General features: G+C 37.2%; 1 protein-coding gene across 2 annotated transcripts in view; it reads right to left on the bottom strand.

Annotated features, from left to right (window-relative positions):
• Positions 1 to 2,096: 2,096 nt before the first annotated feature.
• The window catches only part of LOC132856925 (mucin-2-like), a 32,761-nt gene continuing 9,086 nt past the window's right edge, over positions 2,097 to 25,771 (bottom strand). Inside the window, exons 16-47 of one of the 2 annotated variants that reach the window (XM_060886802.1) lie at positions 23,674 to 23,929; positions 23,527 to 23,579; positions 23,268 to 23,368; positions 20,223 to 20,374; positions 19,870 to 20,008; positions 19,569 to 19,673; positions 19,154 to 19,333; positions 18,781 to 19,020; positions 18,424 to 18,580; positions 17,799 to 17,927; positions 17,413 to 17,557; positions 17,275 to 17,318; positions 11,494 to 15,891; positions 10,492 to 11,199; positions 10,203 to 10,357; positions 9,692 to 9,866; positions 9,190 to 9,437; positions 8,913 to 9,096; positions 8,445 to 8,646; positions 8,162 to 8,337; positions 7,958 to 8,027; positions 7,582 to 7,682; positions 7,008 to 7,039; positions 6,562 to 6,742; positions 5,813 to 5,917; positions 5,674 to 5,714; positions 5,437 to 5,559; positions 4,131 to 4,229; positions 3,712 to 3,840; positions 3,549 to 3,588; positions 3,246 to 3,369; positions 2,097 to 2,523 (exon numbers count right to left, since the gene is read on the bottom strand). In XM_060886802.1, the coding sequence (XP_060742785.1) occupies positions 2,304 to 2,523; positions 3,246 to 3,369; positions 3,549 to 3,588; positions 3,712 to 3,840; positions 4,131 to 4,229; positions 5,437 to 5,559; positions 5,674 to 5,714; positions 5,813 to 5,917; positions 6,562 to 6,742; positions 7,008 to 7,039; positions 7,582 to 7,682; positions 7,958 to 8,027; positions 8,162 to 8,337; positions 8,445 to 8,646; positions 8,913 to 9,096; positions 9,190 to 9,437; positions 9,692 to 9,866; positions 10,203 to 10,357; positions 10,492 to 11,199; positions 11,494 to 15,891; positions 17,275 to 17,318; positions 17,413 to 17,557; positions 17,799 to 17,927; positions 18,424 to 18,580; positions 18,781 to 19,020; positions 19,154 to 19,333; positions 19,569 to 19,673; positions 19,870 to 20,008; positions 20,223 to 20,374; positions 23,268 to 23,368; positions 23,527 to 23,579; positions 23,674 to 23,929 (9,212 nt within the window). In that variant the 3' untranslated portion in view covers positions 2,097 to 2,303. Of the gene's footprint in view, positions 2,524 to 3,245; positions 3,370 to 3,548; positions 3,589 to 3,711; positions 3,841 to 4,130; positions 4,230 to 5,436; positions 5,560 to 5,673; positions 5,715 to 5,812; positions 5,918 to 6,561; positions 6,743 to 7,007; positions 7,040 to 7,581; positions 7,683 to 7,957; positions 8,028 to 8,161; positions 8,338 to 8,444; positions 8,647 to 8,912; positions 9,097 to 9,189; positions 9,438 to 9,691; positions 9,867 to 10,202; positions 10,358 to 10,491; positions 15,892 to 17,274; positions 17,319 to 17,412; positions 17,558 to 17,798; positions 17,928 to 18,423; positions 18,581 to 18,780; positions 19,021 to 19,153; positions 19,334 to 19,568; positions 19,674 to 19,869; positions 20,009 to 20,222; positions 20,375 to 23,267; positions 23,369 to 23,526; positions 23,580 to 23,673; positions 23,930 to 25,771 lie in introns of both variants that reach the window. The other variant, XM_060886801.1, reaches the window with a different exon arrangement.

Below are 25,771 nucleotides of genomic sequence, written 5' to 3'. Positions count from 1 at the left end.
TGGAAAAAATACATAAGTCTCTATGTGCGAACACCTAAGAGACAGATTCCAAGGGACCGTCTGCAAAGTGCAAAACCGGGTTTTCGGGCTTTGCAGACGGTCCCTTGGAATCTGTCTCTCAGTCGTCTGCACTATAGAGACTTATGTATTTTTTCCAACGCGGAGGAAAGGTGATATTGAGGAAAATTGGGTTGTAGCTGCCTCTCTACATTACTACGATAAAAAAAGAGGTGTTATTTGTGTAGTAACACCCTTTAGTTCAGGAGTTATTGACTCAGGAAACGAATCTGTGAATATGCAGCCAACTTTACTTAAGTTCCCCTATTTACATATCTAACAGACACGGATCAAGATCACTAATTTGGATCTCTTTTGGTGTCCACTACACTACTGTCTGCCTATTGTCTGATGCTAGGTAGGTGGGTTAATATGGGTTTGTAATAGCAGATTTGGTTGTAAATAATTTTATTGTTATAAACTTTCAAATTACACTAGGCCATCTCACTGTATCCAAAAGACACATATTGCTGCTGAATTGACAGTTGTAAGACACAATATGCCTGAAGTATTGGAAAAGTCACGCAAGACTGGTGACTTTGTTAAATTTCTTTAAACCTGCAAATATCTGTCTTTTGGATACAGTGAGATGACCTAGTGTAATTTGAAAATTTATAACAATAAAATTATTTACAATTTACAACCAAATCTGCTATTACAAACCCATATTAACCCACCTACCTAGCAGCGAATAAGTTTATCGCTCACTCAGTCATTCTGCCTAAAGTACAAAATATCGGGTGCGTCTTGATGACGTCAGGATTCATTCAATATATTCCGAGTTTTCATTCAATATATTCAGAATCCATTCAATATATTCCGAGTTTTCATTCAATATATTCCGAGTTTTGGAGAATCCATTCAATATATTCCGAATTTTCATTCAATATATTCAGGATTCATTCAATATATTCCGAGTTTTCACTCAATTCTCTCATGAATAATTTCCTAAACGGCATGCCATAATATATATATATATATATATATATATGTATGTATGTATGTATATATATATATATATATATATATATATATATATATATATATATATATATATACACACACACACACACACACACACACACACACACACACATATATATATATATATATGTGTGTGTGTGTGTGTGTGTGAGTGTGTGTGTGTGTGCATCCCCATAAACGATCCATACGCTTTTCACACAAAGCCTAACACTGAAGACCAATTATAAGTGCTATTGCAAAACAGCTGACATTTCCACATAAACTGTGGCCAACCATTTACCATCATGCCAACCAATGCCAACCATTTACACTACATTGCGCTTACTAAAAATTTAATTTGACAGAACTTTGTCGTTCCATTGTGAGCGATGTGGTCGCATGCCTGCTGTGTCACGTGGTTAGATTACGCTGTGGCGTGCGTTTAAAAACAGATTTAAAAACAAAATAGACAAAAAAGGTAAAACAAAAACGAAAAACAAGTTATTTCGAGTCATTTAACTCAAGTCCGAGTCAAGTCTCAAGTCATGAATGTCAAGTCAAAGTCAAGTCGAGTTGTATGTTATAACATCTGAAATATTCAGCCATTTTTGCCCACACAGGCTGCTTACAGTAGGTACCAGGTACTTGTTCAGTCTCTTGTCATTTTGAGGGTCAACTGCCACTCACCAGAGATGGGGGACTCGAGTCATATGACTTGACTAGAATCAGGCTTAAGTCGCAAATTTGAGACCTGAGACTTGCTTGATAAATATTAAAAAAAGACTCGACGACTTTGACTTGACATTCTTGACTTGAGACTTGACTCGGACTTGAGTCAAGTCCGTCAAGTACTATGTTTTATGCGCATCATTCAGAAAATCAACACATTTTTAATAAATAGAGAAGAAACCGACATGATCGTGTCACATTAAAAATGTGTTGATTTTCTGAATTATGCGCTTAAAACATAGTAAACACTTAAACACATCTCACTCATATTCCCATATAGTTTATGTTTTATGGCTACTTTGTGTGCAGTGAATTACACTGAGTAAGTAAGCAAACACAAACCAAACCACTTTTAAATTGCACTTTATTTAAACAGCTATATATATATATATATATATATTTGAATTACAAGCAAAGCAATTTGGACCTATAATAACATCGTTGAAAGTAATCATGATAAAGCGTGTGAAATCTTTCCTAAATATCAAAATACAAAATGCAAAATATGGAGATCTTCGTGACTGCTGTGTGTATGATATTGTTAAGGTACATCTTTATGGGAGTCTGAAGCTGCGTCTGCGGCGAGTATCTTCCGTGAGAGTCGGCGTGCTCTGACTCTTTCCAAGACATTTAGTCTGGTCACAGCTGCACGCCTCAACATGGAGGTAGGTATGGTTTATGGTATCTCCGTTCTCGCAGTCCAGACTCACCGTGTGCTTACTGGTGCGACTGGCTTGGCAACAGCTACAAGATGATGAGCCTAACTCAGTGTACCTGAAACAGACAGACAAACAGATAGATCTGTAAAAACACCGCATGATTGAAAGATCAAATCTGTTTGGTTAGAAGGTGTGCAGAAATATTGTATATGTGGCTTGGACAATAGACCTGTCATTTAACATGAACACTAGTTTTTTTTTTTAAAGCATTATTGTTTCTATAGCAACAACTCATACATGGCTTGTTGTATCTTAAGGGGCTTGTATTACTGATATAGTGAATTGTTAGGATTTGTTAGGATTCAGGGTTCTGAGCACTTTGTAACAGCCACAGTGACTAATAAATTTATGTGAATGTCTTAAATATAGAAGAGTTTATGTTTGGTGTTTTTTTTTTTAATTTAGTATTTTAGTCTTATTAACTTCAAGAGAGAGAAGAAAACATGCTGCTTAGGGAATGACTGCTACAGTATAACTTAATTAATAACAGGTACTAAATTTTATGGACTTTCCACAACATTAAATGTAACTATGAACCGTAAGAAGCAAATTGATGTTCAATAATAAATAAAAAATGTAAAACATTTCCAAATATAAATGTTCTGGTATAAAAGGAATAGCATAATTCAGTTGGACTGGATGAAATTAAAATTTAATAGTATTATTTAGGGAGTATTATTGTATTATAGGTAATGCACGGGCCTTTTGTGTTTTGTTGTGTGTGTGCGTGTGTGTGTGCGTGAGTGTGTGTGTGTGTGTGTGAGCATATATACGTACTTGCTGTAGCTGTCACAGTGTCCCTCACAGTGTGTTTGTTCCACTGTAGTCTTTGACCGGCAGTTGTTGTGAGTGATGTAATCAAAACTGGTCTGTACTTTACATCCACTGTCCATATCCACACCTGAAAACACACACACAAACACACACACACACACACACACACACACACACACGCGCACACACACACACACAGAAAGAAAAGATACCATAATTTTTTGGAACCAATGTAGTTAAATTCCTATTTAATTCCTAAAGACACATTAATATTAATCAAAGGTTTTATTATATAGCGCTACTCACAGACTTGGCAGCAGCGATTAGAAGAAAGTTGCACGGTTCCCTGCAAATAAAGATAAGCCCAGAATATTTGTGCTTTTATATGGCAGTAAGCCCAATTTTATATATAAGCATTTTAATACCTGCCATGTTCAACATAATTTGTACTATAATGTGTGTTACTTACGGGCTGGCAATTACTGATGTTGAATGGTGGGCACTGGATCTTATAGTGCGTAGTAACATATTCTCCATCAGTCATTGTGCAGATGAATTTGTCACATGCATCATTTGAAGGAGTCCATTCTGCACCATTCTGCACAATCATACACACACACACCAGTACACATAAACTCTTACAGAATGCTTCACAACAGCAAAACATTTAATTCATATGCACATAATACACTATTTTTGTGTATTGCTTTACAGCTATACTTTTGTTTAAATATATTTGAAATAGCAACCCATTAGAAATCATTTAAAAATAATGAATTGTTTAATAAATGGTTTAAGACCTAGTAAACCTCAGTAAATTTTACTTAAGAATTCCCAACATTTGCATATTATTTACTTCCTATACCACAACTGTTCCATGGCCATTACCTCCAATATCTGTACTGTGCCGTTGTAGTTAAGGACACATTGTGTCTTTACACATTTTCCACAGCATTCATAAGTGTCTGATTCGACATAGCTATATCCCTGAGAGAGAGAGAGAGAGAGAGAGAGAGAGAGAGAGAGAGAGAGAGAGAGATTATCAGATTACATTATAAGATTAAAAGTCAACACTTCAGTCCATGTATCACTACATATGAAACATTTTGAACAGAAACAGTTCAATATTAGACTTGACAAATTTCTTGCTATCACAGAAATGAGAAATGAACTCATATGTATACACTGCCCTGGAGTGCACACACACTTTGTGGGAATCCCATTAAATGGCAGCATGTACTGTAAGTTTGAGTTTAAGTGTTTGAGCCACGTGATTTGTGTAATTTGTCACTCTTCGTGTTAATCGTAATACCAAGAATTAATGTGATTTTGCACATGATCATGAAAATATGGGCCATACTGGATGGGATGGAATATGACGTTTACATTTATTCATTCTACAGCTGCTTTCACACAGACTGATGTTTATCCAAGGTGAGGCATAAAGAGAGTGTTAGGGCACTTGTTAACGGACTTCTTAGTGATTTACTAGAGGTCTTAAGATTCAAACCTTTAACCTTGTGATCATTGTGTTACTTTACTGTATAACTGTAAAGTAAACTTTAGAGGCTGAGGTCAGCGCACAGGGTCAACCATGATACAGCGCTCATGGAGCAGAGAGGGCTGTCCCTGTTGGGCCCTTGAGCATGGCCCTTAACCCTCATTGCTCCAAGGGAGCTGCATCATGGCTGACCCACATGTATATGTGACAAAATAAAGGCTTCTTCTTCTCCTTCTTCTTCTTCTTCTTCTTCTTCTTCTTCTTCTTCTTCTTCTTAACCCCTTCATTAGGGTTGTCTCACATATCACACCCAAATAAAGATGGGTTCTCTTTTGAGTCTGGTTCCTTTCAAGGTTTCTTCCTCACACCATCTATCTTTTCCAAAGTTGCATCAGGCCTGCTCATTAGGGATAAATAGGGGTAAATGCAAATAAAGCAACATAAAAATTTTAGGTTCTGTAAAGCTCCTTTGAGACAACATCCACTGTGCTATACAAATAAAACTGAATTGAATTGAATTGAATATCTCAGTTTATATTTGTACTACTTTCATTTCAAAAGCATGAATTTCCAAAAATATATGCTTTTGCAGCTAGTTGAATAAACTTTATGTACACGTACAGTTCATCAGTGTAGTAACACATTTGTTCAAATTGTTTTATAGACTGTGGGAGAAGGTTAACCAAAACTTACTGGTTCACAATTTTCTTTGCAAGTCACCATTCCACACTGGACCTTATACAGTTGTGTATTCGGATCCACATCATTTGTACAGCGACACTCCTGGCAGGCGATCACGGGGATTGAAGTACCAGGCTGGAACGGACAGTTGTATTATGTAATTATATATAGATAACATGGTTGTTAAAGCTACTAAACCTGTGATGGGTGTGACATTTTAGCAAAGCTGTGAATGTCTTTCTCAGTTACCTCATACTCTAGACCTTTATGGACACAGACTCTCTTTGGCTCTGTGAGAAGAAACCATGTAATTGTAAACAAATATTAGAAAAAATATATATTATGATGAGAGATGTAGAATAAAATTTGTCATTTTCAGTGTTCATACCACATGTGTATTCAGGGCAGCATTTTCCTTCAGGCACATTGAATACAGGAGTGTAGCCAGGCGAACACTTGGCATTTACACTGGGGCAGGTGCTGCTGTCACAGCCTGAAAAAAGTGACATGGAGTCATGGCAAAAACAAGTTGACACCTAACCATTTTGCTGATTTTAGTGAATGACAGCAGAAGAATTTGACAGAACAAGAAGAATTAACCTCTACAATGTGAATCATGTCTACATACAAACACTACATAATTCCCTAAACCATTTCTCTATTTGGGGGGCACGGTGGCTTAGTGGTTAGCACGTTCGCCTCACACCTCCAGGGTTGGGGGTTCGATTCCCGCCTCCACCTTGTGTGTGTGGAGTTTGCATGTTCTCCCCGTGCCTCGGGGGTTTCCTCCAGGTACTCCGGTTTCCTCCCCCGGTCCAAAGACATGCATGGTAGGTTAATTGGCATCTCTGGAAAATTGTCCGTAGTGTGTGATTGTGTGAGTGAATGAGAGTGTGTGTGTGTGTGTGTGTGTGTGTCCTGCGATGGGTTGGCACTCCGTCCAGGGTGTATCCTGCCTTGATGCCCGATGACGCCTGAGATAGGCACAGGCTCCCCGTGACCCGAGGTAGTTCGGATAAGCGGTAGAAAATGAATGAATGAATGAAATTTCTCTATTTGACAGAATGAACCTTAATACTATAGAAGAATCACAAGCAAACACTAAGCATCTAAAAAAAAATAATAATGCTATCTTACTGCAGGTACGTATAGTGCAACAGGCATCCGATGGATCCGTCACATTGGTCACAATAAATCCTGGATCGCTGCAAGTCAGTTGGTTGCTGTCATTTGAACACTGCCTTGGTTTGCAGATGATGGACACAGATGACTCATCACACACACAGTCCTGGCAACCGTACTGGAACTTTTCTCCAAACTGCCATTAAAAATTTAGAGACAACGTCAAATTATTATTTGAATATACAGAACTGCTACATCATAAATGTCCATATCTTGTCACATTCACCCATTCATCTGGGCTGAATTACCCATATATTCTGTATTAAGTCTAGTTGAAAGACACCAGAAATACAAAATGGCCAAAACATGCTAAAGTATCAATCAGTGATGGAGAATACTTGTTAAAATTGCGATGGTTTGTGACTTTTCTCATTTAAAATGCAAGAAGAACCTGAAATTACCTCTCGTCCTTGACCAGAGGGGTCCAGGCATCCTACAGAGACAAAGATACATCAAATATTGAGGCAGTTATTACTATAGTGTAACATTATTATTATTATTATTATTATTATTATTATTATTTAGTAATAGTAGTATGGTATTAGTAGTGATAGTAGTAATAGTATTAGTAGCAGTGGTACTATAATTTATTTATAAAAAGTGAAATGTAGAAAGCATGATCTGTCTGGAAATGATTATTGTGTCTTATATATCACTTATTCGTCTAAAATGTTTGCCAAATTACAGAATTGATTAATAGCTACATCCACAATAATAGAAAGCAGTTTGAGAAGGTTGTACAAATGAAGCCTTTCCTTCTGGGCAATACAGTGATAGAACAGTGATGCTTTGGAGCTGTTTTGTATTTTTTGTATTATGGAATTAGAAATTCTACTAACTAGCTGGATATTTCAGGTTGAAACCTTGTTGCCACTGCCAGGAAGATTAGACTTGGTCTTTAAATGGATTTTCTGTCTTTCTGGAGGTGAACGTTTACTTATGTGATCAGGTATTAGAGACAAGCTAATCACTTACCACACTTGTCAACACACACTCCTGACTCCTTACTGAAGAGCTTCGTGCCATCAGGACAGAAACAACCCTCAGTAGTCACGTTCATGAAATGGTCATCAGGCCTTATAATAAAAACAATTAAAGATTCCATGAAATTAAAATCCACATCTGAGTAAATGTCTGTACATTGACATTAGGAACATAAATGCGGTTTTTCTGGACTGGATTTGCATCAGCAAATTCACAAATGCTACAATATCATATACCAGATATAACAAATACACAACCAGAGAAAATCAGATAAATTCTATAGGTATATTAGTTAGTAAAGTTTAGTAAAAGACACAATCTTATGTAGTTATTGGTAGTAAAAGATGAATTAGATATAAATGCACACTTGTCTTTGCAGGTTGGAGGATCAGCAGGTCCACAAGGCATATACACTTTGTCTGCTGGACATTCGGCAGCTGGGGAAATATACATACATATTTTTTTTATGCTATTGTTTCTTATGCTTTTTGTTTTCTGTCATTATTTTCTCATGAGAGTGGGATCATGCATGTTTGTTAAAAGGGCTGCTGTATATGGTTAGGTGGCTTACTGCATATATCAGTGTGCTCCCTCCAGTTTATACAGACACCGGCCTGAGAGCAAGCTTTTGCATAGGTCTGAACACTCGTGCAGACCACAGTTGGGTTGCTAATGTGACAACTGTCAAACTGGCAGCCTGTGAAGTAGTTTTGTGGGGAGACGTGTGGATGACACTCCTTAAACAAACTGAAACAAGAGAAAGATTTGCAAAATTACACAAAATTAGTGTGATGATATTCCGGTGCCATGTATCAAGTGAAACCTAGCAAATATGCTAATGGTGTAATACTCACTCGCTCTTAAGAAGCTCACACACTGCATTGATCGGACAAGGAGCTTTTGTGGGTGCAACTGTTTCTGGCTCCTCTGGTGGTGGTTTGCATTCAGGGTTGTTCAGGTCTTTAGCTTGCCAATAGTTTGCCATTACTGCACAGTCATCTACAAGTTTCCCCCCAGGTAGCATGCAGTCATCAGCCTTGTTGTTGTTGCAGGTACCTAAGAAAATTACAAGTACAAGATTTGAACATGCATTATCGCATTATGTAATAACTTGTAATAAAGTTTACCAGTAAAATAAAATAACAATGAATAGCTTATAATGCCAGGCTTACTGTAAATAGATTAGAGTTTATGTCTAGACATATATTTATTTTTTTATTTGAATCACATAATTCCACAACACACTATATCTATGGACTCAAAAAGATTAAGAGAATTGTTTGTTGTTTTATTCTAAAATAGTTGCACTTATATTTCCATACCACAGTGTCCTTGGGTGTTGTTCCCAAAATACTTGAACGGCAAGTTTACACTGAAACCAGTGACTCCAAACATAACCACAACATTTAGCTTTGGAATCTGCAGGATTAAGGTCAACCCTGAGCTCAGCACCCTCAGGCCTTTTTCTTCAAATGGTAATTTCAGAGGAGAATTCCCCATTAAAGCCTGTGTTGACAAAAATGGGATAAATTAACCACAATGAAGCTGTTACTGGCTTAGCATAAACCTTTGTGTAGATATTATGATATTAAACCTCACCTCCAGCTTGGCAGCCCCTAAAAGGTTGTGGTTTTTCAGTGTGATCGCTTTATTGTGGTAGGACACAATGATAGATCTTGGGCAGGACACAGATTCTCGGGGGTCACAATTGACGTTATCAATGTAAATTTTCAAGTGGTGTTTATGTCTGATTTCCTCCATTAAAACATATGTGCATTCTCCTTGATGACTATAGAACCGTCCATCAAATGTTATGTAGTGAGGATCTCCCCATCCTTCACAAAAGCCTATAATATAGAGAAAAATTCATTATTGCTTTTATTTCCTGCAGTTTTAAAATTGTATTGAATAATCCCTTCTTTTTTTTTTTCATTTTACTGGAAAAAAGGGGTTTGACACAAGCTTTTATTTTTTTTGTCATAATCCACATTATGATTTAAATTTGGAAGCAAAATATGTGAATAAATTCTAATTATTTCATTAATACTATGTGTATATTATTCATCTGTTTGCAATTTATATGAGTATGCCTTTCACTCACAGTCACAAGCATACTCTTCACAGCAGTGATACTCGTCAGGCACCAGAACAGGTTGTTTGCCGTTTGAACAAGTGATGTTTTGAAGAGGTGGACATTCGTATGGGATGATTTCAACCGTATTGTTTTCAATGCACCTGGCCAATGTGCAGTTACAGATCTCAAATATCTCATTTTCCTATAACCAGAAAAAATAGCACATTTTAATGATAATAAATCCTAGTGCTGTTACAGTGATATGTAAATATTCACCTAATGATCTAAAAATGCATTCCTACAAATGCTATCATTTTTATAATAAGTTGTTTCACAAAAAAAGTCTAACATTTATCTATTCATAAAATTGTACTTGCTATTGTAATCTTAAACACCATTAAAACTGACAGTCAAAACAGCCAAATAGGCTTACCTATCTAATTAAAAGCATTCAAGAATAAAAAATTGTGAAGGGTATCCTATCAGTATGAATTGAGAAGGATCTCTGCAGAGAATTATTTGTGTGAGTGAAACTTACTTCTACTCCCCATTCTGTGCAGTTTTTCGGTGGTGGTGGTGGTGTTGCTGTTGTTGGGCATGGCCTTGTTGTGTTAAGTATTAGACAGCTATCAGAACAGAACATGGACAAACATACACCTGAGCCAATGTCTTTGTCTTCAAATATTGGTTTTCCTGATAAAACAATAAAGAAATGGAGGTACATGGCAGAAAATAATGTGTTAGGTGAGGCTCATTTGAAAACGAAAAGACATTCTGTTATTCCATGAGCTTCTAAACTGTATAAATAATTAGTATTAATATCTAACCTGGTTCATAATGCACTCCATTTATTATGCAGAAACACTCTGTGGTTGTGGGAATAGATGTGGGTGTAGTTGAAACTACTGGAGTAGTTGTTGGTTTGGTAGTTTTTCCAGTTGTAGATGTTGGCACAGTTTCAGGTGTTGTACTGGTTTCAGCTGTTGTAGTAGATATAGTAGATGGAGTTGTAGTTACTGTTTGTTGTGATGTTGTTGATTCAGTTGTAGTCAATGGAGTAGTTGTTGGTTTGGTAGTTTTTCCAGTTGTAGATGTTGGCACAGTTTTAGGTGTTGTACTGGTTTCAGCTGTTGTAGTAGATATAGTAGATGGAGTTGTAGTTACTGTTTGTTTTGATGTTGTTGATTCAGTTGTAGTTAATGGAGTAGTTGTTGGTTTGGTAGTTTTTCCAGTTGTAGATGTTGACACAGTTTCAGCTGTTGTAGTAGATGTAGTATATGGAGTTGTAGTTACTGTTTGTTGTGATGTTGTTGATTCAGTTGTAGTTAATGGAGTAGTTGTTGGTTTGGTAGTTTTTCCAGTTGTAGATGTTGACACAGTTTCAGGTGTTGTACTGGTTTCAGCTGTTGTAGTAGATATAGTAGATGGAGTTGTAGTTACTGTTTGTTGTGTTGATGTTGTTGATTCAGTTGTAGTTAATGGAGTAGTTGTTGGTTTGGTAGTTTTTCCAGTTGTAGATGTTGACACAGTTTCAGGTGTTGTACTGGTTTCAGCTGTTGTAGTAGATGTAGTAGATGGAGTTGTAGTTACTGTTTGTTGTGAAGTTGTTGATTCAGATGGAGTTAATGGAGTAGTTGTTGGTTTTGTAGTTTTACCAGTTGTAGATGTTGGCACAGTTTCAGGTGTTGTACTGGTTTTAGCTGTTGTAGTAGATGTAGTAGATGGAGTTGTAGTTACTGTTTGTTTTGATGTTGTTGATTCAGATGGAGTTAATGGAGTAGTTGTTTGTTCGATAGGTTTTCCAGTTATAGATGTTGACACAGTTTCAGCTGTTGTAGTAGATGTAGTATATGGAGTTGTAGTTACTGTTTGTTGTGATGTTGTTGATTCAGTTGTAGTTAATGGAGTAGTTGTTGGTTTGGTAGTTTTTCCAGTTGTAGATGTTGGCACAGTTTCAGGTGTTGTACTGGCTTCAGCTGTTGTAGTAGATGTAGTAGATGGAGTTGTAGTTACTGTTTGTTGTGATGTTGTTGATTCAGTTGTAGTCAATAGAGTAGTTGTTGGTTTGGTAGTTTTTCCAGTTGTAGATGTTGGCACAGTTTTAGGTGTTGTACTGGTTTCAGCTGTTGTAGTAGATATAGTAGATGGAGTTGTAGTTACTGTTTGTTTTGATGTTGTTGATTCAGATGGAGTTAATGGAGTAGTTGTTGGTTTGGTAGTTTTTCCAGTTGTAGATGTTGGCACAGTTTCAGGTGTTGTACTGGTTTTAGCTGTTGTAGTAGATGTAGTAGATGGAGTTGTAGTTACTGTTTGTTTTGATGTTGTTGATTCAGTTGTAGTCAATGGAGTAGTTGTTGGTTTGGTAGTTTTTTCAGTTGTAGATGTTGGCACAGTTTTAGGTGTTGTACTGGTTTCAGCTGTTGTAGTAGATATAGTAGATGGAGTTGTAGTTACTGTTTGTTGTGATGTTGTTGATTCAGTTGTAGTTAACGGAGTAGTTGTTGGTTTGGTAGTTTTTCCAGTTGTAGATGTTGGCACAGTTTTAGGTGTTGTACTGGTTTCAGCTGTTGTAGTAGATATAGTAGATGGAGTTGTAGTTACTGTTTGTTGTGATGTTGTTGATTCAGTTGTAGTCAATGGAGTAGTTGTTGGTTTGGTAGTTTTTCCAGTTGTAGATGTTGGCACAGTTTCAGGTGTTGTACTGGTTTTAGCTGTTGTAGTAGATATAGTAGATGGAGTTGTAGTTACAGTTTGTTCTGATGTTGTTGATTCAGTTGTAGTTAACGGAGTAGTTGTTGGTTTGGTAGTTTTTCCAGTTGTAGATGTTGGCACAGTTTCAGGTGTTGTACTGGTTTCAGCTGTTGTAGTAGATATAGTAGATGGAGTTGTAGTTACTGTTTGTTGTGATGTTGTTGATTCAGTTGTAGTCAATGGAGTAGTTGTTGGTTTGGTAGTTTTTTCAGTTGTAGATGTTGGCACAGTTTTAGGTGTTGTACTGGTTTCAGCTGTTGTAGTAGATATAGTAGATGGAGTTGTAGTTACTGTTTGTTGTGATACTGTTGATTCAGTTGTAGTTAACGGAGTAGTTGTTGGTTTGGTAGTTTTACCAGTTGTAGATGTTGGCACAGTTTCAGGTGTTGTACTGGTTTTAGCTGTTGTAGTAGATATAGTAGATGGAGTTGTAGTTACTGTTTGTTGTGATGCTGTTGATTCAGTTGTAGTTAACGGAGTAGTTGTTGGTTTGGTAGTTTTACCAGTTGTAGATGTTGGCACAGTTTCAGGTGTTGTACTGGTTTTAGCTGTTGTAGTAGATATAGTAGATGGAGTTGTAGTTACTGTTTGTTGTGATGTCGTTGATTCAGTTGTAGTCAATGGAGTAGTTGTTGGTTTGGTAGTTTTTCCAGTTGTAGATGTTGGCACAGTTTCAGGTGTTGTACTGGTTTTAGCTGTTGTAGTAGATATAGTAGATGGAGTTGTAGTTACTGTTTGTTGTGATGTTGTTGATTCAGTTGTAGTCAATGGAGTAGTTGTTGGTATGGTAGTTTTTTCAGTTGTAGATGTTGGCACAGTTTTAGGTGTTGTACTGGTTTCAGCTGTTGTAGTAGATATAGTAGATGGAGTTGTAGTTACTGTTTGTTGTGATACTGTTGATTCAGTTGTAGTTAACGGAGTAGTTGTTGGTTTGGTAGTTTTACCAGTTGTAGATGTTGGCACAGTTTCAGGTGTTGTACTGGTTTTAGCTGTTGTAGTAGATATAGTAGATGGAGTTGTAGTTACTGTTTGTTGTGATGCTGTTGATTCAGTTGTAGTTAACGGAGTAGTTGTTGGTTTGGTAGTTTTACCAGTTGTAGATGTTGGCACAGTTTCAGGTGTTGTACTGGTTTTAGCTGTTGTAGTAGATATAGTAGATGGAGTTGTAGTTACTGTTTGTTGTGATGTCGTTGATTCAGTTGTAGTCAATGGAGTAGTTGTTGGTTTGGTAGTTTTTCCAGTTGTAGATGTTGGCACAGTTTCAGGTGTTGTACTGGTTTTAGCTGTTGTAGTAGATATAGTAGATGGAGTTGTAGTTACAGTTTGTTCTGATGTTGTTGATTCAGTTGCAGTTAACGGAGTAGTTGTTGGTTTGGTAGTTTTTCCAGTTGTAGATGTTGGCACAGTTTCAGGTGTTGTACTGGTTTCAGCTGTTGTAGTAGATATAGTAGATGGAGTTGTAGTTACTGTTTGTTGTGATGTTGTTGATTCAGTTGTAGTTAACGGAGTAGTTGTTGGTTTGGTAGTTTTTACAGTTGTAGATGTTGGTACAGTTTCAGGTGTTGTACTGGTTTCAGCTGTTGTAGTAGATATAGTAGATGGAGTTGTAGTTACTGTTTGTTGTGATGTTGTTGATTCAGTTGTAGTCAATGGAGTAGTTGTTGGTTTGGTAGTTTTTTCAGTTGTAGATGTTGGCACAGTTTTAGGTGTTGTACTGGTTTCAGCTGTTGTAGTAGATATAGTAGATGGAGTTGTAGTTACTGTTTGTTGTGATACTGTTGATTCAGTTGTAGTTAACGGAGTAGTTGTTGGTTTGGTAGTTTTACCAGTTGTAGATGTTGGCACAGTTTCAGGTGTTGTACTGGTTTTAGCTGTTGTAGTAGATATAGTAGATGGAGTTGTAGTTACTGTTTGTTGTGATGCTGTTGATTCAGTTGTAGTTAACGGAGTAGTTGTTGGTTTGGTAGTTTTACCAGTTGTAGATGTTGGCACAGTTTCAGGTGTTGTACTGGTTTTAGCTGTTGTAGTAGATATAGTAGATGGAGTTGTAGTTACTGTTTGTTGTGATGTCGTTGATTCAGTTGTAGTCAATGGAGTAGTTGTTGGTTTGGTAGTTTTTTCAGTTGTAGATGTTGGCACAGTTTTAGGTGTTGTACTGGTTTCAGCTGTTGTAGTAGATATAGTAGATGGAATTGTAGTTACTGTTTGTTGTGATGCTGTTGATTCAGTTGTAGTTAACGGAGTAGTTGTTGGTTTGGTAGTTTTACCAGTTGTAGATGTTGGCACAGTTTCAGGTGTTGTACTGGTTTTAGCTGTTGTAGTAGATATAGTAGATGGAGTTGTAGTTACTGTTTGTTGTGAAGTTGTTGATAAAGATGGAGTTAATGGAGTAGTTGTTGGTTTGGTAGTTTTACCAGTTGTAGATGTTGGCACAGTTTTAGGTGTTGTACTGGTTTTAGCTGTTGTAGTAGATATAGTAGATGGAGTTGTAGTTACTGTTTGTTGTGATGCTGTTGATTCAGTTGTGGTCAATGGAGTAGTTGTTGGTTTGGTAGTTTTACCAGTTGTAGATGTTGGCACAGTTTCAGGTGTTGTACTGGTTTTAGCTGTTGTAGTAGATATAGTAGATGGAGGTTTTTCAGTCGTAGATGTTTGCTCAGTTTCAGGTGTGGTTGTTAAATTCTCTTGAGGTTCTTTCGTTGGTGTAGTTTTTCTGGTTGTTGACCCTGTCACAACTGTTATACCTGTCTCCACTGTAGTAGTTGGTTTGGTTGTTGTTCCAGAAGAAGATGTTGACTCAGTTTTAATGGTTGTACTACCTTCAGATGTTGTACTTGATTTAGTTGTTGTATGCTGGGATGTTGTAGACACTGGAGTATTGGTTGTTGAAAAATCACATTCTCTACAACAAAGTACATTAATTTCATAATCAAAACATTTGTATGGGCGTTGTGTCTGTTTCCTCTTTTCACACACTAAACCAAATGAAACATTGCACTGCACAACCTGACCTGTACTTTGTACAAATTCGTCCAGAGACAAATCAGGATTTTGTACATTTCTGCACTTGATGTCTTCTGGTTGTTTACATATCTCTTTTCCACTGTTCTTGATATTTTCATATGTTTCTAAATCATTTCCCCCTCCTTCAGCTGGGTCATACACATTGATCCAGTCAGTCCATTCACATATAATACATGGTGTAGTTTCACTGACTGTTGTACTGCCTACTGTAGTTGGATGTGTTACTGTTGTTGTTACTGTAGTAGTTGTATATACTGGAGTTGTTGTTGGTGCTGGTGTTGGTACTGTTGATGTTGCAGTTATTGGTGTTGTGGTGGGCACTCCACAGGGATAGCTGCCATTGTTGACAGTGTTATTTATGCATATAGCATAGTAGCATGTTCCCATGTTGTCTGTTACATTGTATATGACATCATTGTCATTATATTCTGTTCCATTGTAAAAGCAGCACCCTTTAAGAAACAAAATGCATATATTAAGTATTATCATTGACGATATGAGTGAACTTAATCAAATAATTTTATTCAATCATTATTCAATCAGTTAAGACATTGGATGTTCTATCTTTTTTGGTGCACAGAGATTGTTGCGTGCAGCATTATAACCAATTTTGAATGAACTTGATGAATGCATTTAGTTAACTCATATCGCAGAAGAGTGAGACAAGTGTCACAACAAAATTAATTAAAGTCAGTAATGAAATAAATTAAACCTAAGAATAAAAGTTAGCAGTTAGATGTCAGTTATAATAGTTCTGTGATACATTTCTGAATCAGTTATTTAGTATGCTAATCTTAAGTGTCTGAAAGTAGCATAAATCAGGCAGTGTTGACTCAGTCATGGTTCAGTGCTTAAGGCTTTGTGCTACTTCATTGAGGCCATTACGGTTGTTCATATCATGACTGACACAAAGCATTTGTACTTGTAGAATTGGTATTTCTATATTTGTATATTTATACTTAAAAAAAAGATGAAAATTAGAATATGGAAGCAAAGAATATCATTCCACGCTCTGTTATTTCTGTGAAACTTTTAAAATGAGGTATTGTATTTAGAACTAGAACATACATTTCCTGTAGAAAATGTGAATGCTGCTTGCACGTGGCATGTTCCCCTCATCGTGCTGAGTGTTTTGATATGTCACATGTCCATGTTGTGCTAAATTTTTATTTTGATGTGAAATCACATGACTTCATCAAATTACACGTGAGGAAGTTCCCCTCATTGTTCTGAGTGTTTTGATAGGTCACATGTCCACGTTGTAAAAAGTTTTTTGATTTTGCATATTTTAGGGGCGGGGCTGCGGCACAACCGGCGGGCCAGTCGGTACACCAATTTAAAAGTTTGTTCAGAGTATCACCCTAAAGGAGCTGGCCGGGTTTGGTGTAGATAGTTCAAAAGCTTGCCGAGTTTATAATGGGAGTCTATGGGAAAAAAGGCCACTTTGAGACCCGGTACCGGAAGTACCGGTACTCGGATCGCTTAGAAAAGTCATAGCCCACCTCTCCTCAATGAGCCGGTCCATTTCACACCGTTCATGGGACTAGGACAAAAGCTGCGGGACAAGTTACGCGCCCAAGTTTTGTCCGGCAGAGTATGCAGGATAGTAAGAATGATGCTTTGCAAGCACTATTAGTTTTTTTAAATTATATGAGTAATTTAATGTCTGTGAACAACCTAATTAATACATTTAATCTTTTGGATTTAGTTATAAAGCACATAAATATGAACTCATATGAACATAAACTAGAAGAAACTTTCAAATATGTTCTCATGTCCTTGTAATATGAAGTGGCAATATTCAATATATTCAATATATTACAAAATGTGCTTACCAGGTCTGAGGAAACATATTTCAGATCCATTTTCGTGACAATAACTGAAAAAAATGAACAGATATATTATAGATATATTCAGTCACAGATGCATTTTTAAACAAAGATAGACGTTATAGAAGTATTGTTCGGTTATACCAGAAATTGCATGGTATTTTAGTTGGTATTTCCTCCCCAGGCGTATACTCTGTTCCATTAATAAAGCATCCTGGACATTCCTCAACGCAAACCTGATTCTTCTCATCAAAAATGGGCTTGTCCTCAGGACATTTAGGATAACATCCTGTATAAAAGAATAACTTTCAATATAGTTTATTCTGCTTTTTATATATTTTTTACTTGTTTTAACACAAGCTAATTTGCTAATAATCATGCCATTTGTTTGAGATGGAGTTGATTCTTTTGACTCAGGTTAGAACATGAAACTATGCAGGAGTTCAGGATTCACATGGAATTGGTACAGCACAATGATTAAAAAGAAACTCATAAAGATAGAAAGTAAAAAAAAAAAAAAGAGATTTTACCCTCTAGGTGCGGTAAGGGGTTGGTGCATATGCCGTTAGGGTTGAGACAGGTTTTGTAGCATGGTGTTTCACAGGGACTGTAGTGCCATATGCATTCATTCAGGTGATTGTAGTAGTCACAGAACACAGCTTTTTTGGTAGAAAGTTACACAAATACACATCATTTTAGCATGACAATAAACATTTTGTGAAGCTTATCCTGGGTGCAACTTAACCGTATGCTACACTGCTGCTGAATTATGGTATATGTTTCTTGATTTCTATTGACGCAATTCTACAATATAACAATACAATATTGTGAGTTTTCGGTTAATGTTTAGAACTATGCTTCAAAACAGGAAGCATATGCTTCCTTTTTATCTGTGTTCTTTCTATCTTTATTCCTTTTTTCTTTATACAATCATTTGCAGAGGTATATGTATAAAAAAAAAAAATCTAAAAATAAATACAATTGTATAAAAACTACTTAAAATCTCGTATCTAAATGTACAGTAAATATTGAACACATAACTGTGACCATTTAGTATTTAATATAAGGTCACTAATAGCAGTCATGTAATATATAAATATGACATCCATTGCTGGATACATAGGTATTGGATGTTATAGAAGAGAAGAGGCTTACGACAGATCTCTGGAGTTCTCCAGGCCACACAGACCTCTGCTTCATTACAGGCTTGTGCATAAGCAGCTACAGCAGTGCAGAAACACTCACAGTCTCCACCGGTGTCACATGCACATGAGTCTCTTACACAGTTTTCGTAATATGGGGTCCACTCCACCTGCACATGTATGTATTCAATCGAATGATTACATTCAATTTAATTCAATGCAATTCAATTTATTTGTATGGTGCTTTTAACAATTCCCGTTGTCTCAAAGCAGCTTTACAGAAGTATGGAAAGAGAAGAATGATATCTACGATACTACGCAACTTGATTTAAACAGCAGAATCACAAAGACAAGCTTCACTCGACCGTACCTTATCGTGGCACGCTTTGAAAATGTCCGATTTAATGATGCTGCACTGCAGTTTTGCCCAATTCTCCCGGTTCTGTGCTTGAATACACGGATCAAAGTCTCGGTTAGCACTTGGGCAATTGCTGTCTAGTTTCCAGCTGTTTACAAACTCCATCACATCAGAAACATGCAGCGAGTCTTGAGTGGTGAAGTCATCTTTGGCATTTCCGTTGAAGTTTCCGCACAACCCGCAAACCTTACCCTGGAAAATAATTAGGTGTATCCAACCATATTGTGATCAGAATAATGTGGGTCACAATTATTCTTTTCTGTTGTTATTAATATGTGAATTAAAACCAAACAATTCTGTGTTTTGTCCAGTAGTTTGGACTCACCATATGATAGGGTTGGAGAATGATGCGGACTGTTGTTTTAAAGTCCCACAACACTGTTAGACCGATTTCAGAGTCAATGACCAGGTAAAGACCCACATATCTCACATTGAACTTAATAGATAGACCAGTTTCTGCTTTTATTTCTGTCATTTTGCCGTCCCTCAACTCCAGCTCTGTTCTCTGTTGAGGTTGACAACAAAACAAATATATTGTAAGTATGACATGTGTAACACACACACACACTAATAAAAATATTAGTTTTTAGTAAATGTTTTTGAGCATCTTGGAGAATCTGCCACAGATTTTCTTGAGATCATAAAATAAACATTTATAATAAAAATATTTAGAGAAAATGGGTGTCCAAGACATTACACATTCCTATAAAAACTATAGTTGATTAATAATATGTTCTTACTCCTAATATAATCCGAACAGCTTTGGAACAAGTGGTCCCTGTTGTCCCGCATGGCACGTTCTCTGTGATCACATGAAATGTCCTCGTCTGATTTCCACAGTTGTTCTTTAAAAGCAGTGCAAACAAGTGTTAATAAAAGAGTTCATAAGGTTTCCATAAGACATCAGCTTATCCATGCATAATGATTACTGGCCATGACATAATATTGATATTCCCCTATGGTCAGCATTTATCAGACTGTTAACAAATTACTGAAAGTATTCAGAGAGAAATTTGGCAAGCACAGTGCATCATTAGATACCTGGACAGCCATGTAACTACAGAAGCCACTGAAACCAAATCTTTGCTTATCAAATGTGTTGTAATGTCCACTGCCATAGATGGTGCAAGTGCCTGGACATTTGTTGTTGGTGCAGTCCCACTCGCCATGTTTGCAAATACTGGAAAATAATGAAAAAAAAAACAAATGTAGATTTCTATTTTTTATCATCATCGTCATCATCATCATCATTTTAAAAAAAAAAAATATCACTAACTTTTATTAAGCAGACTCTACAGTTACACATTTAAAGTAAAGACATTTGGTGCAGTTGAACTCATTCTATTAGTGAATTACCCAATTTACCGCTGAAGACTCGATCATTACAAACCTACCATTTGTTACATTCGTCCATTATTTCAGAACCTGAAGCATAAAAGTGATTGTCATGTTTGCATGGGCAGTCATGCTCCTTAACACAGAAACCACGACCATCATCAAGCAGGTCTTCGGGACATTTACATCCCGACTCACAGCCTGTGGGATACTGGAACAAGAAACAGTTTAATAATAATGACAAGCTGAAGAAAAACAACACGTAAATTCTACAGATTTTTGTTTACTGACAACAGTGAACACTTTGCATTATGTCAAAACAATTGTTACCACTTTTACCGCTTGAATTTGAGGCGTTTAGTAAAATTTTCAAAAAAGTATCCTTTCAAGTCCTAGAAATACATCTGAAATATATTTTCTACTGTAATTTCTAAATACCTAATTCATAAAGTTATTTAGAAATTATATCGAAGCTACTGTATATTTAATTGTCATACCAAACTAAATTAAATGATAGAGCGGGAAACACTTTTTTTTTTACTGATATACAAAGATTCTTCTGTATCTTTTTTTTAATTCATTAAAAAAATGCATTATGTTTGTTCTGTTTCTACTGTGTTACCTGTAATTTGTGACTATCCATGTATAAAGTAATACTTCTCAAATTGTATATGAATATTCTGTGAGAAACTACACTGATGTACACTTAAACAAAAAAAAAACTATATTTCATTGTCATGTCAGTTAACTATGTTAATTACAAAGAACTCTTTAAAGAGTTTTTTATGTTTCTTTTAGCTGTTCGAACAACCCTCAAATGAAAGTAATATTAATATAATTAATATTAATTAATATATTAATATATATTAATATAACAATTAATTATAATATATAATAATAATAATATTAATAATAATAATAATAATAATTATATATATAATATATTAATTATATTAATATAACATTTTATACATGTAATAAATGTATTATTTTGAAATATTGACTAATGTCAGCTAAACATATCTATGTTTAAACATTTCTACTCTATCTATCTATCTATCTATCTATCTATCTATCTATCTATCTATCTATCTATCTATCTATCTATCTATCTATCTATCTATCTAGCATGGCTACACAGGAATACACTACCTTACGCAGACAATCAGCACCACACAGTATATAAGGTCCAAAAACACATCCAAGACAGTTTTTCTTGTTGTTATATCCTTTTTGTATATTGTATATTTTTTTAGATTAGACTGTTTGCTGATCGCCTGACCATAACCTGTCTCTGTTTTTGACTTAGTCTAACGATTAAGATTTGCCTGCCTGTCTTTCAATAAAAAGCGCTCTACAGGTAAACTGAATTGAATTTGAATCGACAAAACTAGCTGCACTTGTACCCGACTCAGCCGACACTTCCTGATGGATGTACTGATAGAAATATCACACCTAAGTCACCAATTCTGACTTGTTTCTGTTCTAAACTGGATACTAAATGTAGTAATTGAGTAACATAGTCCAAACTGTGCACTTTTATAAAACTAATCCAAACCGGCGTGGTATTAAGTGGCACAAAACAAAATATGATAGTACACTGTATGATGAGTTTTGTTCCGCTTATACCTCAGAACATTATAATTAACAATTATAATGCTTTCTCACAGTGTACACTGGCTGTACAAGTCCACATTTCACAGCAGAACAAAAATCGAACAATAGAAATTACAATACATTTTCAATCAGCATAAACAAAGGAATTAATTCAAGTCAGGACACTCCTCGGTGAATTTATGCAGATTTGTTGTCATAATTCTGTGTTTAGCTGCTGGCATGAGCACATCTGACTATAACGTTGGTACAGAAATAAAACACACCTACAGTACAACTTGAACATTTTTTATAATAAACCACTGAATACAACTTCCACAATTAAATTATAACATTTAATCCTAGTAGGCTATGTGAAAATACTAAAAAGTCCTTGTGTTTTCTAACCAATCTAATCTCTCTCTCTTTCTCTCTCTCTCTCGCCCTCTCTTGCTCTCTCTCTCTCTCTTGCGCTCTCTCTTTCTCTCTTGCGCTCTCTCTCTCTCTCTCTCTCCCTGTCTCTCTCTCTCCCCTCTGTCTCTCTCTCTCTCCTTCTCTCTCTCTCTCTCCTCTCTCTCTTTCTCTCTCTCTCTCTCTCTCTCTCTCTCCCCCTCTGTCTCTCTCTCTCTTTCTCTCTCTCCTTCTCTCTCTCTCTCTCTCTCTCTCTCTCCCCCCCCCTCTGTCTCTCTCTTTCTCTCTCTCCCTCTCTCTCTCTCTCTCTCTCTCTCTCTCTCTCTCTCTCTCTCTCCCTGTCTCTATCTCTACCTGTCTCTCTCTCTCTCCCCCTCTGTCTCTCTCTCTCTTTCTCTCTTTCCTTCTCTCTCTCTCTCTCTCTCTCTCCCCCTCTGTCTCTCTCTTTCTCTCTCTCCCTCTCTCTCTCCCTGTCTCTCTCTCTCCCTCTCTCTTTCTCTCTCTCCTTCTCTCTCTCTCCTCTCTCTCTTTCTCTCCCCCCCTCTCTCCCTCTCCCTCTCTCTCTCCCTGTCTCTCTCTCTCCCTCTCTCTCTCTCTCTCTCTCTCTCTCTCTCTCTCTCTCTCTCTCTCTCTCTCTCTCTCTCTCTCTCTCTCTCTCTCTCTCTCTCTCTCTCTCCCTGTCTCTATCTCTACCTGTCTCTCTCTCTCCCCCTCTGTCTCTCTCTCTCTTTCTCTCTCTCTCTCTCTCTCTCTCTCTCTCTCTCTCTCTCTCTCTCTCTCCCCCCCTCTCTCTCCCTCTCCCTCTCTCTCTCTCCCTCTCTCTTTCTCTCTCTCCTTCTCTCTCTCTCCTCTCTCTCGTCCCCCCCCCTCTCTCCCTCTCCCTCTCTCTCTCTCTCTCTCTCTCTCTCTCTCTCTCTCTCTCTCTGTGTGTGTGTGGACCATCCACCTTCAGACCCATCAGAATCATTAGAGAATGACACATATGTGAATACTAGCCTCATTTTTTAAATAATGGCCAGTTTTCGGTATCATATTCTGACAGTTGGACGCTCCTGGCAGATAAAAACAAAATACAAGCACAATATGTGTATAGTACTCACACAATCAACGTTCTTTTGTGCGCATGTTTGTGCACACTCTATCCCATGCTCATCCGGCCCTGCTGTACTGCAGTTAAAGAAGACCTTTGGAGCAGGACAGCCTGTAGGATACAGAGAGGTTTAAGACATGAGCAAAATTTATACGCTCATAAAGCATTTTATTAGCACTATGTAAATCTAACTGAAAAGAAAAACACTCTGGAATGTGTTCATTTCCATTCTGTCAGATTATTGTTGCGCAAAAGGTAAATTTACTAACCTGTAATACGAGACCTCTGGGACTGGCACTGAAGCTTTCCATTTGTACATATACTAAGAAAGTGGACATATTACAGCATTAAATATTTGCTATAATTGCAACGTACTTAACATGATTCATGTTTCTACCTGACTGTTTAAAACTTACCAGTGATCATTTTTGATGTTGATTGACTTGCCAGGTTTAAAGTGCTCTCCATTGTGATAGCAGGGACATTTATCCATGGTCACACACACACCATTCACACTCTCATAGAGCCCTGCTGGACAGGCACACCCATCCACGGGCACATAGTCAGTGCTGCACCCTTGACGTTCCAGACTAAGGGAATCACATGTTCGCTGGCATTGCTGAACATTGTAGTTGAAAATCTGAGTAGCTGGGCAGCTTTTAGTGTATTTCTCTGTATTTGTAAGAGGCAGAAGGAAATGGTATATATGTAAACTGTAAAATAATGATCTATAACTCATACATTGTACATTGTTACTGTTAACTACAAGCACATTTATATATGCATATATACTTATACATATATTGCTAAGCTCAAACCATTACTTTATTACTAATGGCCCAACATTCATTAGCAGTTAATAGTAGAGCCTTAGATGTTACAGTTTTTCTCAATTGCTAAAACACTAAACCCTATTGTCTGAACCCGAATGCTCAGTTGCCTGAACCCACTGATTGAATCAATCACTCTTTTGGCAAAACCATAAGCACTTTTCACCTGTTTAGACACAACTTGCCAACACATTTTCATTGTGATGCACCCGTGCTGCATAATGGTGAGCACGGGTGACAAAAGTCAAACACAATTAAAGCACAGGTGTCACCACTTGAACACAACAACTCAAAATTGATCACACTTGTGGCTAATAATGTGAGGGAACATACTGTATACTGTACAGCAAGCCAGTTCAGAGAGCACTGGTTTGCGAGACCCTACAATGGATAGAAGTCTGAGAGGAAGAGTTCGTGTGAGAGGAGGTCAAGGTGGTCAGCGAAGACAAAGAACAGTAATATCTGATGAAATCAGAGCTACTGTGATTGACCATGTTCTTGTCCATGGTATGAGCATGAGGGAGGCTGGACAAAGGGTACAACCAAACATCAGTAGATTCACTGTGTCCACAATAATCCGAAGATTTAGAGAAAAGAACAGGTAATTACCTTTTTTTGACATTATTGTAATTTGCAATTACTGTATGACGTATTATATACTGTACCACAGTATACTGTAAGTAAATATATGTTTCAGTACATCACTGTACCAATGTACTGTAGTAATTGTAATGGAGGGTTGGTCTAACTGTTTTGTAGGCCTAGTATTCCATGTATATTTTTTGTAACTCCATGTTCTCTTTTTGTAGAATTGAAAGACTGACTGCCACATGGGGGTGGGAGGACAGGTATGTTCTCCCCACACCAAGAGACCCTAATTGTTGATATGGTCCGTGAGAACAATGCCATTAAACTGAGTGAAATTCAGCAGAAGATCATTGAGGACCATGTAAATTTTGAGGGTATCAACATTATCAGCCTCTCTACTGTTGATCGTGTCCTCAAGCGCAACAGACTGCGCATGAAACAGCTATACAGAGTGCCCTTTGATCAGAACTCAGACAGAGTCAAAGAGCAAAGATCCCAGTATGTACAGGTTGGCATATATCCAGACACATTCAATGTTGATTACTCTAAGTAGTGATTTACAGTAGTGGCCTAAATCACTTTTTCCGTATCACTCACAAAACTATATCTATTTCTACAGAGGGTTCTTCAACTGGATGCAATGGAAAGACCCCATGAATATGAAGGTGGATGGATGAAGCTGGGTTTAATCTCGCCAAAAGGAGAAAGAGAGGCCGTAATGTGATTGGCCATCGGGCCAGTGTTGGTGTTCCTGGGCAGCGTGGTGGCAATTTCACATTACAGTATGTGCTGCCATCAGCAATCATGGGGTTGTCCACCATCATGCCAACCTGGGGCCCTACAACACTCACCAGCTCCTCATTTTCCTCAATCGCATGCTCTGTTAGGGCAGCAGGATGAGCATCCCATCTATGTTGTTGTTTGGGACAATGTGAGTTTTCACAGAGCCCTCCAGGTTAGAGAGTGGTTGCATCTCCTGCAAGCCATGGGACTTGCCTGTGGTGACATACAGTAGGTGTGGAGGCATGCCAAGCCTGGATACGGCATGCCAGGGGTTTTCCCCCGTTGCCTGGCCAGACAAAATGTGGCCTGTGAT

Source organism: Tachysurus vachellii, chromosome 14 (genome assembly GCF_030014155.1).
Source record: "Tachysurus vachellii isolate PV-2020 chromosome 14, HZAU_Pvac_v1, whole genome shotgun sequence".
NCBI lineage: Eukaryota > Metazoa > Chordata > Actinopteri > Siluriformes > Bagridae > Tachysurus > Tachysurus vachellii.
Note: the sequence above shows the minus strand (reverse complement) of the source record. Positions and strands in the feature narration are given on the sequence as shown.